This window comes from Bombus bifarius, unplaced genomic scaffold (genome assembly GCF_011952205.1).
Source record: "Bombus bifarius isolate JDL3187 unplaced genomic scaffold, Bbif_JDL3187 scf7180000008006, whole genome shotgun sequence".
In the NCBI taxonomy this organism is placed as follows: Eukaryota; Metazoa; Arthropoda; class Insecta; order Hymenoptera; family Apidae; genus Bombus; species Bombus bifarius.
Window position 1 is genome coordinate 2,041,997 of NW_022884384.1, and position 20,425 is coordinate 2,062,421.

Here is a 20,425-nt window from a genome sequence, read left to right on the forward strand (position 1 = left end):
TTTAATCTTCGCGCTTCGAACGGCAGAACTTGAAGCTACGACAAACGATATCGACTCGAATATACTTGTATCTTTATACAGAAGAGAAAAGTATGTTTCTTAACTTAACGCTGGAATCGAAAGATCTGTTTAGCGACGAATTAATTGTCATTAATTCCAACGATTAATTTTGTTCTGCGTATCGACAACAGGAAAATTGTGAACCAGTAAACATTCGAACGACGGTTTGCGAATCTGTTATTCGTCGTAATTGGAACGGTAGCGTAAAGTTACGAGTAAGTTAAAATGGCAAAGCGAAGAGGGAAGAGGCTCGTGAATCGATTCGTCAAGCATCGTCGGTTCCGGTGGAAAATTCGCCGGGAGACTGGAGACGCGTCGAGAACGTCACACGCGCGCGCGCAATGACCGTAAAATATTTCGCATAAAGCCTGTGACAGTCTGACTATCGCTTACTCTTATTTGGCCGCAGCATCGAGCTAATACGTTTGCGATCCACTTGAAACCGAGAAGTCGTACGCGCATCACTTCCAATTCCAATGACTCCACCATCGGCAACCACGTAGAACAGTTGGTACGTGCTACGTTTAAATCCCACTGCTGCTTATGATTGTACGTATGTACATAATCCCATTCCCACAGCGATCGCGTCTTTCGTGCTCTTATATTGTCCGTTTCTGTTTACGGCCATCCCTGAAACTCGGTCAAGGGTTCTGGTTTAGGCTCGAGACTGGGCAACTGATACGGTCAGTTTTGCTGTCACAAGCCACCCTCGGGTCAATGTTGAGCCGCGAATTTCATGCGCTTCTGCTTCTGCCGTTGGTTGCAAAACCAAACTCTAACCACGTTCTTTTTCAGATCCAGCTTCTCCGCGATCGCGGCGATCTTCTCGCCGGACGGCCGTGGTTGCACGGCGAAATACGCCTCCAGAGAACGTTTCTCGGGCGCGGCTATACTCGTTCTCTTTCTTTTCTTCTCGCCGGCTGGTAACACCGACGGAGCGTCGGGATCTCGTCTCTTGTTCTTCGCCTGGGCCTCTGCTTCCTCCAGCCACGCTTGCAAGATCGGTTTCAGCGCGATCATGTTGTTATGCGATAACGTGAGCGACTCGAATCGACATATCGTGGATTGAGATAGCGCTCCAACGCCTGGCAACTTTAAATTTGCCAAAGCTTTCCCGACATCGGCTTGCGTCACGCCCAGCTTGATGCGTCTCTGTTTGAACCTTTCCGCGAATGCTTCCAACTCTCGTGGATCCGTGTCTGCATCTGGATGAAGACCCGCGGCCGCGGCTGCTGCTGCTGCCGCCGCCATCGCTGGGTGATGATGAGCCGGATGTGGTACGCTACCTCCGCCGCCGCCCAAATTTCCGTGATGATGATGATGGCCCATCATTCCGTTCATCCCCCCGTAAACCGAGGGACCGTGAATTCCAGCATGATGACCTGGTCCACCGCCGGTGTTCTCTGACATTGGCGTCAATGTGGTCATCGAGTTTGCTGGATCCAGCATGTCCAGACTCTCCATTCCCGGATGGCTCATCTGTAAAATATAATTTGCGTATTTTTTACTCGTAAAGCGTGGCGTAGGTTAAGTTAATACGTCACGTACGCTTCTTGCTTTCTGATCGGATATTTTGCAAAACGAGATCGACCCGTGGTACACCGAACATCGAATAATGAGAATTTTAAGTATGTATAATTCCACTATGATATGCTTTACCGTTGTGCAACAGAAACAAGAAATCGAGCGAATAGTTGGAAAACGTATCGGTTAACGGTAACGGTCGGATATTACTGCGAAATATTTGCAACAAATACACCGTGATACGAACTAACAATTTGTCCAACGTTCGGTATAAAATCTCGTTATATCTGTATAAAACTAAAGGAGTATCTTGTACGTATTTACATTATTTTACAACGTTCGTTAACAAAAGTGGAACGTTCAAGGATGAAAGAATCGCGTTCTAATTACTAGCAGCCGCGCGATAAAATATTCCAAGCTTTCTTTTATAGGCGTACAAATTTCGTAATCACGCAAAATCAATAATCGTAACAACGTAACTTAAACCAGCAGTTGTGAAAAATGAATCGAACTCGGCTCGTAAAATATTTCGAGCGCGAGAGGGCGGCACGACCACAGCTGTTTAAAAATCAAGATCTTTGAGCGGAAATTGTACGGTAACGTGGTTACGCGATTCTACCAATTAACATTGTTAAAAGGAAAGAATGAATGAAACCAACGGGGGCTACGAGGGATGGAAGGGGACGAGGACACGGAGATGAAGAGAGAACGTGTACAAACTAGCACGCACAATTATGCAGCACGTGCCGTGGTCGTCGCGTCGCGTCGTCGCGAGCGCAGTGTGCGCGACCCCTTACAAATTATTTATGAGCTCCCTTCGTATTTTTTCCCCGTAGAAAGTGACGCCGCGTCAGGTACTGCTTGTGTTCGTTGTTTTCTCAAAGCTACGTATCCCGATATTTTCGTTAAACCAATAAACACGTACGTTAATACGTACGCGTTAACGTCGACTCCTCTGCGGAGGAGATGCACCTGTCACAGGTCGACGTATCGCGCGGTATCCATTCATTCCCAGGAGTATCGTATCGCCGATAGCAGAAATCGTAAATGTGTCATCAGGATTTAGGCTCGAGTAGCTTTAGCTACTCCGAGTGACGATACTTTTAGGGACTACCGGGTTTCTAAGAGTCGCGGATGTCGTGGTTCGTCGGGATGCCGACAAAAGGCCCCATACTCTCCGACGCTCGCTGTCGAGGCTCGTGTGCACGACGATTCGGCGTCACGACGCTCCGTGGCACGTGGAAAACGATAAGAGCTTTGTAGCAGGATTTGGTCAGGCAATGGAGAGGGATGGTGACGCCGACGAACCCTCTGACGAGAGGACCGAGGATCGAGGCCGATCGGGAGTCAAGAAAGATTGAAATCGTGGAAGATCGATACGCGCGTCATCCGTCGCGTATATTTTGGCTTCCATTTAGTCGCTTTTTATTCGTATCTGCGTCTTTGTTAATGTCTGGATTTTTATGTCGTTTCGAGACGTAAAAATATCTTCTAACCGGAGAAAGTTTGGAAAAAAGCCAAGCACGCTGCTGTATCAGAATTTCTGGATATTGAGAAAACAAACGCGACACCAGAACGTAGAAACCCCACTCGATGACTTGGTACTGTTTTAGAATCCTAGGACCGCAAAGATATAGGGGAAAGGTCGTAAAAGCGGAAGGTCCGCGTATAAATCGGCAAAAAATGCGGCGAGTGTGGTCGCGATTGGTGCTCGCAGGAACATGCGCCTACGCCTACGGGACGTTTGCGTAACGTTGTACACAGGGCGTGACGCGTATGCGTAGGAGTAGGATCGCGCGTTCGTGTGTACGCAACGTTTATTCTCACGAGAATATGCAGCGTAGCGAGCTAACTGGATGGCACGGTTTCGGTCCAGGGGTGCTCTGGAATAGCATAGTTACATCAGAAATGCAGGGGCTTGCGGGTGGCGGCGCGAAAGAGCGAGAAGGAAAGCACGTTGGAAGAGGATAGTTGCAAATATGGAGTGAGCGAAGGACTAGCCCAGGGGCGTATATGGTAGGGCCCTAGAGACCCGCGCAATATTTCATCATTATGCTGACACGACGCGACGCGACACGGCGGTAGGGTTAGCCGACTCTCTCGTTCCTCCTCTCTCGAATACGTGCCCCTGTTTTTCTCTTCTTTACCCTTGCTCCGTTGTATCTACGTTGTACGGCCTATCGCTCGTCACCGTTCTTTCCCCTTGCTCTTTTCCCTTTGACTCGATCCGCTCCCCAAAGCTTGTGCCAATGACACAAAACTCGTTACATGCGTTCGTGAACGTAATACGTTGCGCGTTAGGCAAGCCTGCAGCAACACTACCGTTATTGAATTCGTCAACCTCGCGTATAAAAACAGACTTTATGGGACACTTGCCGTTTGACCATCTGTATGGGAGATTCGCGGCTGGGAGAATGGGACAGAGAGAAAGAGCTGTAAGCGGGAGAACGGGGCTCGTCGTTCGCTCGTCGTGCCACCGCACTGCGGGAAGCCAGATCTCCGATCTATACACCCACTTCATGGTCAACGAATATTCTAGCGACTAATAATAGTCAGCCGATTTCCAGCGGGTCGATGAAACGAATACTCTCTCGCGTTCGCCGTTACGGTTGATCCACCTTCGATCAGTTTGCCAACGTTGTACAACGACCTTTTTCCGCGTAATGTTTTTGAATAAAATAATGCTTTTTTTATCCGATTTATCGATTTGTCCGTTTATTTATCGACCACTTGTCGGGACGAGTCTTTGAACAACTGAATTATTCTTATTTTCTGTTTCGTTATGCCAGGCTGCATTTAACCATTTCTTCGATTGATTTTATACGAACGATAAATATCTTTACATCTATAATATTTGTTTAACGCGAAACCTTGGCTAGGTTTGCCGAAGCAATATTTTTATTAATAATCGCCGAAACGTATCGCGTAGGATACGCGGGTGTACGCGTAAGATATTTCTAACGCGTAGATAAAGCCTTTGGAAGATTTTAACGCAAAAGCATAAGCAACGAGATAGAGAACTCTATGGAAGCTGTTATAAAAATGTATTATTCCGATCAGGAATACGTTAATCGGTAACGTTTTTACAGAAATATTTCATTCGGATAATGGATAGATTACGAATATAACAATATTGCAATCGAATATATTTTTCAGCTTTAATATGCATTTGCATTTGGAAAACGCATTTGGAAAACGATGCATAAATAAAGGCAGATAAAACGTATGCGTGTTTTAATCGTACTACACCTACTTCATACATCTTTGAGTAACTCATAACAACATACATATATACATATATCAGCGTCATTATCGTTTTTGGATATCGTTAAAAAATTCTCTGACTTTATTTTTTTAATCTCAAATTCACGAAATACGGTCGATTTTATTCGCTACAAGGCAAATCGCGAGAATACTGACCGTCGTGTAATAGATACATTGTGGCCGTTAAGTTGCCGTATCTCGAAATTACGTATATCATGGTAATGATCGAGACATTGAGAAGGAGATAATCGCTTATGTAGTAGTTACATAGATAAACACGTTTCTTACGCACTGGAATTTCGGCAGCGAACCCGATGTGGGATTGGTAACATGAAAAGGAAATTCTGTCAAAATTGATTGCGTTACGCCCAGCGTGTTACGAATCGTCCCAATGGCGAGATAACGTACGAGCAACGCCCCTAAACTCGAGAAGATCATTCCGGGTCGCTGAACATTGCTTGATTCACCCTACTGCCATGCTATCATCCGCTCATCGGCCTCAGATTGCTTGTATTAGCATAAAAACCCCGGAACGACACGGAGCAAATTGTAATTGAATTAATGGCACGTTCGTAACACTTTTGCGCGTCTGTCTCTCTAAGCGATTAATTTTTTATTTATAATTTTGCAAACAATAGGTATAGGTGTAGTACAACATACGGGTTTGTATCTTTGTGCATCTTGCTTAGTTAAATCTTTCATTCTGAATATCACGGGGAATTGACGTTTTATCGTCGCGTGTATTTTTATTGTTTACTCTTATTTGCCGATAAGAATAGAAAAAAATGCTAACGTCAAAGGGCTGATTTTCCAGGTATTTTCCATAGATTTGACGTTGCGTACGACGCGTGAATTATATTATATCTATACTCTGATACTATTCTATCTGCTAGCGTATGAAAAATTTAGCGTTTAGCGATCGTTTCACGTGGAAAATATATATTTTATAGATCAGTTCATAGTTCACGATAACAAACGTTAAAATCGTACATTCGAAGGTGTACAATTGCTCACGCGTATCGGATTATGGGAAATATCAATGATTAAAGTATCGGAATGAAAACTGTTGCTCGTATCGTGAAAGATGTTAATAAAAAATCGGTAGGGCTGAATTTTTTAATTGTCGGATTAATTATAAATCGCAATTAATTGCTACGCGTAATTAATTATTGTCGGTGGTTTTAAGCCGTCCTCGAAACTCGTTGCATTTTATAATCGTACTCAAACGATGAATTTTGCATGTCGACGTTATTGTTTCGGTACACTTCATTACGATAATTGTTTCACCGATAAACTTCGTCATTGGTAACAACATTAAGTTTTAACAAATTATCGTGCCTCTGAGGCCACGTACGATATACAATTAGTCCGTTTCGTAATTCATTCCAGTCTGAATGTAACTACAGACTTTACTCCGTTTTATCGTCGTCTTTATCGAATTATAATACGTAGTACGAAAAATATTTCCGATCAAGAAAAGCCAAGCGTTAATAGGATTATCGTTAAGAAGGAGAAAAATTAGCGATTATTATTGGCAGGAACAATAGTAATAAATGAAATTATACACCATAACTTCTTTTTTTCTCTGATATTTATTTACGTAGGTATCTACGTCATCTTTCGGAAAATGACATAGAGACATTCGTTCTTTTATACTCGATATCCGATACCTCTGCTATTATCAGGTGTTCAGGTGTCCTCTTTTATAAAGGATTAGCAACACTTTTATTTTAATACATAAAATTTACTACAATGTTACTACGTAAAAATACTATAAGAAATTTGGAGAGTAGAACGAGTCTATCGTACAACACGGTAAATAGAAATTACAATGTTGTACTTTAACGCTATAAGCGTGCGTTATCATATCGGATACGATATAGGTATGTTAATTCTTCGTACTTGAAAACGGCAGAAGCTCTCACGCCTCAGCGTTGACTTAAATATCATAAATAATTAATTGTTCCACGAAATAGGTTATTACGTTCTTTCTTAAGTATCTTAAGTCCTTAAAAAATAATAGTATTCGTTTACAAAATATAAGAGATTAACGCTCGAAAACGAATTAAACTTCAAACCTCGATAAATCAATAACGAACGATAGCGCGATCAACAAATCAAAGTGGTCGATATACAGTCGATATGCTAACACAGTTCGATACATTTTTGTAAATAGTAATTGCGTACGTATCACAAATATAAAGCTCAAGAGACAAAATTATACCGATGTTCCAATATTTTTGTAACCGACTGTACATACGTATTTTCATATACATAGGTACACGATGTATTGAAATAGCAACAAACCATTCAGAATAACGAGAACATAATCGTATAATAAGGTTGATAAGAAAATAAACGAGAATGCATACTTTTGTCAACGAAACTAATATTTTGAAAGAAAAACAATCGGTACGAGTATAGTATTGCGAAAAATGCAGACTCACAAAGAGGTGTGAATGTACCTGATGATGTGGCCGGTTATTTGGATGGGGGGTTGGCATGTGGGTTCCATGATGATAGACGGAAACAGGGTCGTGCTTCAAAGGCATTGGGGTGCCCGCGTTGTGTTTTCCCAAATCCGCCGCCAAAGCTTCCGCCCTCGAAAGTAAGCCGTCTTGTAGACCGCTGTTCAGTCCCCCGAATAAGTCACCCTGAAACGTTAAAAGCGACACGTGACACTGATTGAAGAATTAGGGATCATGCATCAAACGTAACAGAATTTTCGAGAAAACGTTTCGTCTTCTTAAACGAATTTATATCGCATCTTATCGTTACAGCGTATCTCGTAACGTCACGTTGATACGACGTCGGCAATGGGACTACGATTTACAGAGATCTAAGTTTCACGAGGTGTGTAAACTAGATGCTGTATCACCAAGGGTACTTTTCATACATAACGCAGCTTTTCTACAAAAATTATACGATAATTAAAAAACATGTCTTTGAACGTAATAAGATATTACACGTCTTATTAATAAAATTTAACTTCGAACTTTCATTTCCCTCCTATCGGGCATAAAAATGTTCGTGAAATAATATCAATTTTTGTTCTATTTTTACGTATTGCGTTTTTCTTCTACTCGAAGCATTTCAAACTTTCTTCTTATCTTATAGAACATTTTACGGTAACGGTTCAAAGATATGTCTAATCTTCGAGTTGTGTCACTTTTGTAGCAAGGGGGCGATATGTAAGAATTTTGCACATGGTTCTGAAAATTTAGTTCGATAGATAGAGGACAATTGGTTTTATTGTACAATGCGCTGGTCGAAAGTTGCTACTCAATGTCAGTTTCTGGTGAAAAAAGTATGCGGTGCTTTTGTATAAAAGTACCCAGTCAGAGGTCACTCCATGTGCTCAACATGGCCGTGCGATCGATATTCTAAAAATAGTTTTAGCGCTGGAAACTTGGATTTAGGTTTTGCCGGATTTTTCAAGTGTACAATGTACGAGCGTAATTACCAATTTTTATATCGATTAATGTAATTATTACCTTATTATTACGATAATAACACTAATTTCTTAGTAACAGGTATTTCCTAGTTATTAACTTGCGTCATTTCGTCATAATGAAACTATCAATTTTTTCAATTTTTTTAATGAAACTAAACATTTTTTTAAAAAGGAGCTACTTTTCTCAAATAAATTTTCATAGAGATGCAAAATAGCCGACATTGTATCGGGCAATGTTTAATCATTCTTTGATTTTTAAAAAAATTTTGATATTACACTCGACAAATCGTCTACGTTGTAAGTTCTGGATTTTTACATTTTATATGTTTATATATTTTTTGTTTATTTTTAAGCATAGTACGATTAAGCAAAGCTACATACGTATAAGGGCGTACATAATACTAGATTACGATTCAGCCGGTTAAGTTGATGTTATTTCAAAAGTGGTTACGCGTGACGTATGAGATTTGCTAATCGTGTTCGTTTGCCTGTCAAGTGTTGCTGGGGCTGCTGGACAGAATATTTTAGGGTCAAAGTGTTACTAAAATTGAACGAGACCATAGGGTCCGTCGGACTATGTGTTCCTATGTTTAGGAACAGGTCTTCCATAAAAACATAGTTAGTGATAGCGCAAGTAACTTAATATTTTTGCACTTTTATGCCTATCGTGTAAGTACAAGCGACATCCAGAGCTCAAACGTTAGCCAAATTTTTAAAAACGATTTTACTTGCGATAATATCTTTCCTATTCCTATTACCTTTGCTTAAAATAATGGCACGAGGAAGATTTTCAGCCAAATCAAAAAGATTTTCAACCTTCAAACTTATTGTTAACAAAGAGTATACGATAATAAATACAGATTTAAATGGTCTAATTTTTACACATAAGGCGTACGATAGAATATGATTTCGTTATCAGTGTACATTTTCGAATCGGATAATAAAAGTGTTCCTTCCTTTACGATGAATAACGATAATTAAGTAGCTAGAGCCGAAAGGTTTAATGAAATTTCTTTTTCCGACGTCATATTAATAGCAGTTGTGACGCGAATTTATGGTTTCGTTTTGTCCAGATACGCTTCTATGTCGTGGCAATCGATATTATATGGGACATTTTGCGTCAGCCGCATCTGTCACTCACGGCACATTACAAGGTTCGGCTACCACACGAGCAATATTGTCACGTTATTCGAGGAAAATCGAAATATCCGTAGCGCGATGCAATTCCAAACTTTTGTAAAGGCGAAGTCATCAAAAGCTCGTTTCTCGATACGAAAGGTTTCGCTTCATACGATTTATCTGATCAGATTTTCCATTTATCGTTCAATCGTGACAGGTGCTATGCATCTTTTTTTATCGACACTATGTTTATTAAAGATCTAGATATTTATCTATAAATTTATACGAAGAAACTTTTATTAGAAAATCGACCATGTAGATACACATACGACACACGTATTTTTTTGTAAAAGTAATCAACCTGCAACATGTATTAAACTGTGTAAGAAGATCTCTAGCTTTAAGTACTCGATTTGAACGTTTAATGCTTTTATTCGTTTTTAATTCTTTGATTAGAAATAGGAATCTACGATAGGTGGATGGTAGAGATTAATTTATGGAATAAACAATGGTATTTTGTGCGCGCTCGTGTGGAGTAACGTTTAATTAAAAATTCGAAATAAACGATTCTAATTCATCGTTTCGATTCAAAGTTCGAATTGAAAGTTGAAACGAAAAATTCAAATAGCATACGAGTGGTTGTTTTTTGAGAAACGTTCGCAACTATATCCGTATAGAATTTGCGATTCTAATTGTCTTACTTATCGAGATTTTCTTTCAACGCACTTCGAAAATAGAATATCTTCAAATAGCATTATTGATTTCTCTGCATCACTTGGAAAACGTGGCCATTGCTTTATTAAATATCGATAAAGGAGGATTCATTGTCAAAACAATTTAGTGGGAATTCTCCGTGGCGCGTGTGCTTTCATCAAGTTTGTATGAATCCGTTGCGTTGCAACCAATTGCCATCAACGAGTCGTTTCTCATTCGGTAATGGGAAATATCGAAAATCAAGTATCAAGCGTTTTCAAAATATTCCGTAATTTATGAAATATCGAACATTTTTCCATTCCTTCGCTTCGAATTATTCGTTGGATATTTAATTTGTCGGAATATTCGATTTAATTTATCGAGAAACGATTGAAATCCCTTCGATATGTTAACGCACGGATCACAAACTGTTTACGGTTTGCGATTTATCTACAGTTTGGCACGAAAGAAATTTATCACGAAAATAGTAATTAAAAATTTACGAGAGCAAATTATCGTAACAGTTATTGAAATGTCAATAGTTAGATAGGTTCGGCGTAGCGAGGTTAAAAACGATTCACTATCCACTTATTTCATTATAAACTGCAATGTCCGCATCGGCCGATCAATGTTTCATGCGAAAACCACCATCGTGCTTCAACGCTTCGATTATTTATGAACTCCTTGTGTCTTTGTCGGGTACGTGTACCTACTATCTGTCCGTCTGTCTGTCTGTCTATCTGTCTGTCTGTAGGTTACTGAACTACCGCCACTTTTTCTAATTTCCAACTTCTTCCTTGTGCTTTTCGCCTCTCGTATCGTAAATTTGCCATTTGCCGAGTACCTTGCTTTTAAACCTGCGAATGATGCATTCATCTTCGTAGACGGTCCTAGAGAGTAATTAAAAGTCAGTATTTGTAGAATGGCGCAAGTTCTTTAAAATAACGATTTCTTATTGTTTGTTGCTCTGTTAAAATTTAATATTGTCGGTGTATAGGTAAGGCGTATACATGACGTAAAACAATTGCGTAGCAAGCAATTTTTGATAAATCGAAAACGAGATAAACGCTTGTACAACTTTTTAAAGTTTAGTACGTATTTTATTTTCCAAATAGATTTTATTATTGGCAGATATGTAAATTAGAAATTTCGAAAGAAAGACAGAAATAGAAATAGAAGTAGAAGTAGAAGTAGAAGTAGAAATAGAAATAGAGGTAGAAATAGAAATAGATATAGAGATAGAAATAGAAATTTTCCATTTTAAATGAATGAAAGTTTGTTATTTTGAATAAAAAATGTTTGTTAAAATATAGAAATTTGAGAAATATTGCAAAGAAATTAATAAGCACGTGATCCTTTATCGCATAAAACATTATTACTTTATTACGCAAAGGACGAAGTACTTACATACATGGTATTGCTTATGGAGACGAATGCTTTACCTAAACGAAGTTTTAACAGGACGATAAATCGCAAATTGCGTTTTCTCTTCAAGTGCGGAGGAAGAATCCCAATTTGGGGCGAGTTTAACCTCGCAGTTGTTATACGTATGTGTGTGTGCGCGTGATGAATGTAAGGGATGGTCTGTTTGAACGTTAATCACGTGTTATCAAAATTATGTTAATCGCGATCAAGACGTTTTCTTTCACGATTTACTTTATTTGTGTGTGATCAAAATGTTGTTCGTATATTGGTGCGTATCCACAGTTAAATTGTAATATTCTTCTTGTTAAGTAAAACGACGATGTAGTTCGTACATTTATGTATCTTCGCATCTGTGTAATTAGCCCTTTGCGTTCGGCATATTTTCCATTTTTTTATTTATCTTCTCTTCGAGGAGACATATATGTTTAAAAAATTTCAAGCTCGTCTAATTTTGTTCCGTACAATCACCGGTAATCTCTTTATGTCCCCTTAAAGAGAACGTCCGAGCTGTTTGTTACATTTACGACGTCTTCTCAGAGAGGACAACCGAGTACATACGGTCAAATATTCATAATTTCGTATATTCAAATATAATAATAATACAAATGAGTTAATTTATTATATCATAATCGAATAAAAGATAGTTTTTAAAATACTATTTAGCTTTTCCTTATCGGTAGCTATACGACATGTACAGATACAAAGCGCAAAACCTATAACTTTGATTAATAATTTCTCCGCAAGTATAGAATAACGAATCTACCTATGTATACAGGGTGGTTGGTAACTGTTGGTACAAGCGGAAAGGGGGTGATTCTACGCGAAAAAAGAAGTCGAAAATATAGAATAAAAATTTTTCGTTCGAGGCTTTGTTTTCGAGAAAATCGACTTTGAATTTTCGCTCGGTACGCCTGCGGTACGTTATAACGGATCTCACTGTAGATCGTTGTCTCGATGGAAAAATTAAAAAAAAAAAAATTTTATTCTATATTTTCGACTTCTTTTTTCGCGTAGAATCACCCCCTTTCCGCTTGTACCACCAGTTACCAACCACCCTGTATATTAAACATTCGTATCTTACAAAAATGTCGTCGGAAGATGTTTATTCTATCCTTTGATCGATGATCTGTCATCGAATATTGCTTCGTCGCAGCCTGCTCGCGATACTCTCAACAGCTGATTCTATCGTGAATTTAAACGATTCTACGTAAAATTTCTACGGAAACGCGTTTCTTCAGATAAATGACTGTATCAGTAAGAAACGGCCCATCTATCCTTCCCGATTCTTCTTACACCGTACATTGTGCGCTGTACGGCCAATACACACGCGCGCAGTAGTTTTTCCAAGACTTGGCCAGACAGCTAGGGGCAGGGATGAGAAAAGCGACGACTATGCCGAGCAACGGATACAGATTGCTCTTGTTAGCCGCCTAGTTAGCAGCTCGTGCAGTTGTTTAGCAAAGTTTCTACGGAGTCCCCCTTCGAGCTCGATTCTGTAGGTCCTCGTGGTTAATAGAGTCATTTTTCCGAGCTGCCTGCGGCCAACCCACCCGTTAAATACGTCTTCCAGCGGCGGCACGTTAAAGATTAGCCAATTACAATTGAATTATCACGCCCCAACGGCCGTCCGCGTAATTTATCTGCTCGAGCTTATTCGCGAGAAACCGGGAATGATTAAGCTCGTAACGTAGTACGCCAGACGACGTATTATTATACATCAGCCTCCTTTTCCGTTTAATCTACCACCAGGCTTTACAATTCTCCCATTTTAAACGATTACGATTACAGTCTACGGAGTCAGGGAGACTCGAGTTACGTTCGAGGAAATATCGCAAAGTATAGCTAGTTTCTTTTCTCGTTTTACGAGTGAAAAGAAGTGGCGCAGAGTTCGTGGAATGCTCGATGGATATTAGGTCAGTAGTCAGTGCATAATAACACGAAACGTTGTCTTTCAAATAAAACCAAAAAGTCTATATGACTCGTTGCATATTTCCGATCTAACTTCGGTCTAAGTTTCGTTATCCCGAATTTATAGGAATTATCAGTTTTTCAAATAAAAAGCTCTTAGAGCGGAGCTATTACAATTTCTTCGTTTACAGTTCTTTTTTAAATAATTTATACGTTAAAAAGTTGTCTTTAATCTCTCCAAGACTTACTTCGCTTTACTCTTTCCCAAATTTAAGCTGGTATTGGTAAGATACTTGTGTAGTTTATAGGTTTCTGATATACTATAAGCGTTTTAAAAGATGATTATTCTTAATTCATACTTTGTTATTCTCTGGTGTTGCCGAATGTGTCACTTGAATTTTTATAGCGTTTACTCGGAGTCTGAAGTAAGTTTTTATGCACCGACGATGTACTTTTCTTCGTGCCTTTATATCGGTAATTTGTGCTTTTTTCGAGAGTTTACGTCTCGATTTTACGATGACAGCTGATACCTAATACACATATGCCTTTGTTCAGGAATAATAGACATTTATTACGAACATACAATTAGTACAATTCTGATGCATGGCACTTATAGCGATCTTAACATATACCGAAGACTGTTTCGCGCGAAACGGTATTCATATTTTATTTCAGAGAACACGACGCTATTTAGAAGCTAAGCGTTCGCGTCTGTCTTCGTTTTTCAATCATGTACAAGCAAACTAGATACTACGACCGAAGGTACGTACGAACTCGCCGATTCTTTGCAATTGGTGGCCGTATAACCGACGTTCTGGCCAAATATTCATTAAAGTTTTTCACCACTCTATCCGTCATTCCATGATACAATCCAATTTTATCTATTATGCAGGGTGTTTCGTATTGAAAAAGAGTAAACCGCCATTGTCAAAATGAAATAAAGTGCATAAATAAAGTAAGCGGGCCAGAATGCTAAGGTGAATGGAATACAACTCGATGCAGTTGAACATAACATACACATTCATGACTATATAATGCGTGTACATTGTACGTACGTATGTAGTTCTGTTTTCCATCGCGCTTCTGCAATCGAATAGAGGCTCGAGCTTTAAAATAAAGACGATAAAAAATTCAATAGCCGAGAATACGTAATACAATGAAAATTGACTCTTTCGTCCAATTTCACTGTATCAATCATCAAAATGTTAACGATAAAAGTAATTTTTAGATTTTTTTCTTTCAATCTTTACGCTTTGCAATATTCAACCGTTTTAGCGAGGAAAAGAGCGTGAAGTAGTGGATACTTGGACTAGATACTACGTCGAACTATGCCACGAGAGAGACCTTTATCTCGCTCGATGTTGTCGGCTCGGACGATGATCTGAAAGTGAAGTCGTAGTCGTAGCCGTACACGATCGGCGTGGCGCAACGCGGCGTCGCGTCGCCTAAGCCCTAAACCCGACAATAAGACCGAAACTCTCTCGCGTCTTTCCTCAACCCTGCGCAGTCCTTCCTTTCTCGTCTCAAAGATTCACAGTTCACAGGGCGGCACAGAGCAAAAGTCGACACGTGACGGGAGGCGCGTATAGACGTATCCTAATTCTCTTCGATGCGCGTAACGATATTGATTTATGAAATATTATAAAACTAGGTACTGGATTTTCAAATTTCCGATGCCAGATACAAGATATACAGTCTTCGTTGTACGTATACGTAGTATCGAAAAAAAGGGCCTAAGAAACGTCGAGTTGACCATGAACAATGTCGCGAGAGCCGAGGCGCCGTCGGGTCCATCAATGTGTCGTCGGTCTTTTCAATTGTATAGTTTTGTAGAAAGGCCTACGTGACCCTGGCAACGAGCGTCTGCGGAACACGTGCGTGGTGGGCCTAAGAAAAGACAAAGGGATGCTAGAACGGCCGGAATGTGAGTTGAGAAGTCGCAGTGTGTCAGTTGAGAAGTCGCAGAGTGTAAGTGGAGGAGTCGGAGAGTATGAATCGGGAAGTTGAGAGCCGAGTATGATAATAAGACGTACGACGATATTGTAATCAGTTTTTTGTATCGAGTATTGCTTGCTAAACTAAACCTAGCTCCAAATAAAACATCATTACTCGTCCTTACTCTAAGACCCATTTAAGTTACCACGTATATGTAATTTGTTTTCATTTTCTACTACATTTTTATAACTTCTTGTAATCTGTGTGTGTATGTGTATGTGTATACTCTATAAGCCCTGAGAATTTTTTTCATGTCAGTGTCGTAAGATTTTACTCCAAGTCCTTTAATCTACCAATTTTCTTTCAACCTTCTTTATCGTAACACGAGTATATTTAACGACGATAAAGATGAGAGAGATAGCGATTTGCGAAGAGAATAGACGAGTATTTCCTATTTTTTAAAGAGATGAAATATTTTTCAGCCACGTGTGACACACGAGTCGTTTAAACAACAGTTGGAAAAATAGCTGATTATTTGCCACGATATTACGACTGGACCTTGGTGCTTTTAATAGAAAGAAAATTCCAGCAACGTTTCCAATTCCGATACTAAGCTTGCTCTACGTTCCAGAAAGTTGCGTTCCAAGTAAAAGTCGGTTACAACTTGTAAGAAGAGTAACGCAGTTGCTCGACGTACGAGACTAATTGTTTGCTTCGAAATTGAATTCCAACTGTGCATGCTAGGAAATTGGAATTCGAGCTGTGTACATTTAGGCGTGTAATATTTTTTTAGTTACTTTCGTACCAATATTTTCCTGTCAGAAAATTTGCCACGTTCTATCTGTCATTATACTCCTAAGCTACCGAAAGTATAATAGACACGTTTCGTTAGACGAAAGTATAATAGAAAAAAATCCAATTATGCGTTGAAATTTATTTATTCGATCGATTGTTTACAACGTAATTATAACGTAATTGTAAATAACAAAGTTTTAATACGTACAGACTACTGTAAAAGCTACATCTTATCTTGTACATTTTCTGTTAATAAACTCGCTGAAGTCGAGTCTGTTGTTCGAATAAACTAGCATTAAAATCGTCTACAAAGATTATAAATAATTTTAAACGATCGAAATTTCTCTACGATTTATCCAGTTTATTCTACCATATTTTCTATTCGGTTAAAGATACGAACTCTTAATCAACTTTCACCTGTCAATATTAACTCGATTTTATTAATTTACATCACAATATCGTTACGTTATAATTCGTCGCAGATTAATCTGATTTCTTGACGGAGTATTTATCGCAGGCGAGAACCAGCCAACAATCGTATTTGTGAAAGAAACTTCGAGTTTTATCGTTAGAAACAGTAATCAAATTCTCTTCGAAATCTTACGAAACGAACGAGTCCTAAACAACGATATGTCATTTTCGCTTGTTTACGATTCCGTAATTGAGAGCAAGAAGAAGACCAGCGACGAACGAAGAAAGACGATTAACGATGCTGCAACTCGATTCTAAAAACAGCACCGTTCGTGCACTGTCGGCCAACGGATATCGCGAAATGGGACAATTACGTTATTTCCGTTCGATAACCTACATCGCGAAGCAGTCTGACGTATGAATAATTAAATTCTTCCAGAAAATCTGACGTCCCGCGCGAAAACGAGCAGACTGTACGAATTAACACTTGCATGTCGGAGTAGCGTTTGTCTAGAGTCTACGGTCTAGAGTCTAGAGACTAGAGTCTAGAGTCTAGAGTAATCCGGAGAAGGATATTATCTTCGTCCTCCTCTGGCGTCCCGAATAATCTCGATCAAATTCGGTTTCACTTGTCACAGTCACAGTCACAGTTATAGTCGACACAGACGCGACTCGACCTGGCCATGGCGCGGCGACGAGCGGACGAGCTTCGTCCTCATCGATTTAGAAACGATCCAAATTTATAACGTCGCTCGATATTTACCTGCAGGAAGCTCCGGTACGGTGTCTGCCGCGATCGGTCGCGCAACCAGTCGCCGCAGCTTTATTCGGTACCCGCTCGCTAATAATTCATCTCGTTCATTGGATAACGCAATTAACCGTGTATTATTGATGGAAGCCGAGCGAAACGCCGCGTATTGTATTGTAAATTATCACTCGATAAATGCTTGGAGATTGCGACATGAAATATTGCGACACGCGAGATTGCGGTGCAAAGTAGCTGGACGTTGGTCGCAACTTGTCCATGTATCGGGCTATCCATGCCCCAACAGATGTACATGGCGGCATTAATATGCATGTATGCGTATAAATAGATAGGCGAACGCGTTGCTGGTTCAATCGCGGAGGTAGATGAAGGGTTAACGAGAAATAGGTATGAAATTATGGACTTGCTGTTGGTGATTTCTACTCAAGCGGTGATTTTTAGAAGATACGTACCTGCTTGTGTGTATATATATGATTGTTATAACGAGTAACTTTTAACGTTAACAGATAACATTCGCGAGTACGTCTGAAAGAGCATCGTCGCTCATAGCCGAACCAAAAGCCTGTTGGCCGTCGAGGAATTGATGATTTCTGCTATTGGCGACGCAGCATTCTCCGAAACAGGTGAATATCGCGAGATGCGTCGAAATCGACAGACATTTATTTCTACGGATATCTCAAAATTATTTGACTCGATTTACGAATCTTCGGATACGTCGCTTTTCCGACAAATCGAAGATATGCGACAGATATGTCATTTTACGAAACTAGACGAAGTAGAAACGAAACAAGCGTAGAAAATATAGCTCGCATACTTCTCCGCGTAACGTTTCGAAAACGATAATTCGCGTGATTCGATGATAGCTATTCGGTGCTCGGTAGCATTTTCAAACCACGAACGCTAGTTACACGCTACTTGTCGGAGACACGAGCGTTTGTTCCATTTGCGGGAAACGTAAGCGACGCGTGGCTCTTTTTACGGCACTCAAACTATCTCGCACCACCTCATCGTATATCTAAATAATCAATTTACTACTGGCCATAATCGTAACCAGGAGTTAGCGAGTTTATGTCAGCCAAGCCACCGTAACTACGTGGCTTCGCGAAGCATAAATATTATGCAGTATTTCGTATAAAATAAAGCAATAGAGTTCGGAGTTATTCTCTTTCCCTTCTTCAAACTCGCCCCGCTTCCGTTTCTCTTCCTCTCTATTTTAATCGCCTCTAATCAACATCGTTATCTCATTTCGATTTTGATCGGGTATCGTATCTATATGTATATATGCTTTGCATTATTAATATTTTAAATATTTATCAACGAATGGATTTCATTCCGATGCCTTCGATGACGTTTAACAGAGACGGAAGAAAGAACGTAAGGTGCAAACACTGTCCGAATTTCTACCGTGTTTGATCGTGCAAGTGGCGTTATCATTTTTAATTTCATTTAATTTTGATTCGATCGTTTCGTTATCATTTGTGATTGCGGCGATACCAAATGCGTTTAAATAAATCGTGAATCTTAATTTCCATACTTTAAATGCTACCACCGTTCGCAAACGAAAACGCGCTAAAATTTCTCGTAGTGTTAAATCAACAGTGGTTAATATATTATTGACGAAGATCACGGTGTTAAATTCATTTGTTTATTCTAGTTTGTTTTTCTTTCTTTCTAATCGGACATAACGAAGCTTAATTCCACGATCGATTGAAAGTTCGTCGAGAAATAATCTTTAACGTTATTTCCTTCTTGTTACGATTCAATCAGATGGACGTTATTTTACGAGCATGGAGCAAGTCAGATAAACACGATGGAAAAGGTAGCAGTGTTTCTTTCCGAATATTTTTTAACTACAATCTAGTCTTCTTATCGGACTAATCACTAGTAAATATCTGGTAACGTTGCATTGTACTTACGTTATGCCTCGGTGACCAGGAATTGCACATAATGGAGGCATCTTCCAATATACGACTCTGCAAAACGAAAACTTTCGATTTTTAAGTGTTTCATTTGACGCGACATGTTTGTATATTTTTGTTCCTCGTCGTCTCAAATTACCACTAACGATTCTTTAATTACGCTTCCATATCTTTGTACGATAGTCGATAATCGATTTTGAAATAATTCGATATTGTTTAATATATTTATCCAGGATCGAAACGAGCAAACAACAAAACAAGCATATACAAGAGATACGAGAAGTTATATTAGTTCCGAATGTATTCGAAGATCCTTTTGCACGTCCCAGGTGTCATTGAACTCCTAGAAATAAATGTCGACTGACTTAGAAAACCGGTGGAGAATGGAAAATTGGAAAGATTTTACAGCGTGACGCTTTCACCTCGATAGTCTGTCTAGACTAGACGTTTTAAATATTAAAAACTTTTGAAGCGAAATTATATATTCACAGACATCTTTCACCGTCGTATTCGGATGAATAACTGCTAAATACTAACAAAAATATACGTATTTGTACGATCGAAGAATCGTGTTTTAGTAGTAGAACATTTCATTTTGCAAAAATATGGAAAATAATATCAACTTCAAAGTTAAAACAAAATCACATGCTATTAATGTCATTGGCAAAACACGAATGCCCCTAAGACGTATACTTTAAAGAATAAACGAGGACGTACTTATATAATTTTTGTAAAAAATTTAATTTATTCATTTATCTTTCATGATATTTATGAGTTTTTACGAAAACTATGTCCTACTATGTAATATTATTACTACGTAAAAAAGCGAGCAAAGAATAATAAGAAGATTTAATAAATAAAAGACAATAAAATAGATATTCCTGGCATTTTTATTTATTGTACCGAATAAAATATATATCGATGTATTTGGATCGTGAAATTTAAACAACAAACGAAATCTTTCGCGTTAAATAGATATCGAATGAATAAAAATGGAAGTGAAATCTGGACCGAACTTGCGACTATCCAACCGAGTTGTCTATTATTCAAAATCGTAGTACTCTTGCTAAGATGATTATATTCGATTCCTCGCAAAACACGACTCCAACAATTCTTATAAAAAAACACTGCAAGATTTTTGACTCCGTATCC

The 20,425-nt window shown here is 39.1% G+C and overlaps 1 protein-coding gene across 2 annotated transcripts in view; it reads right to left on the reverse strand.

Annotated features, from left to right (window-relative positions):
* Positions 1-202: 202 nt before the first annotated feature.
* The window catches only part of LOC117206416 (inhibitory POU protein-like), a 55,088-nt gene continuing 34,865 nt past the window's right edge, over positions 203-20,425 (reverse strand). The window contains exons 2-4 of one of the 2 annotated variants that reach the window (XM_033445747.1): positions 19,271-19,327; positions 7,314-7,502; positions 203-1,539 (exon numbers count right to left, since the gene is read on the reverse strand). In XM_033445747.1, coding sequence (XP_033301638.1) covers positions 775-1,539; positions 7,314-7,502; positions 19,271-19,327 — 1,011 coding nt within the window. In that variant the 3' untranslated portion in view covers positions 203-774. Of the gene's footprint in view, positions 1,540-7,295; positions 7,503-19,270; positions 19,328-20,425 lie in introns of both variants that reach the window. The other variant, XM_033445746.1, reaches the window with a different exon arrangement.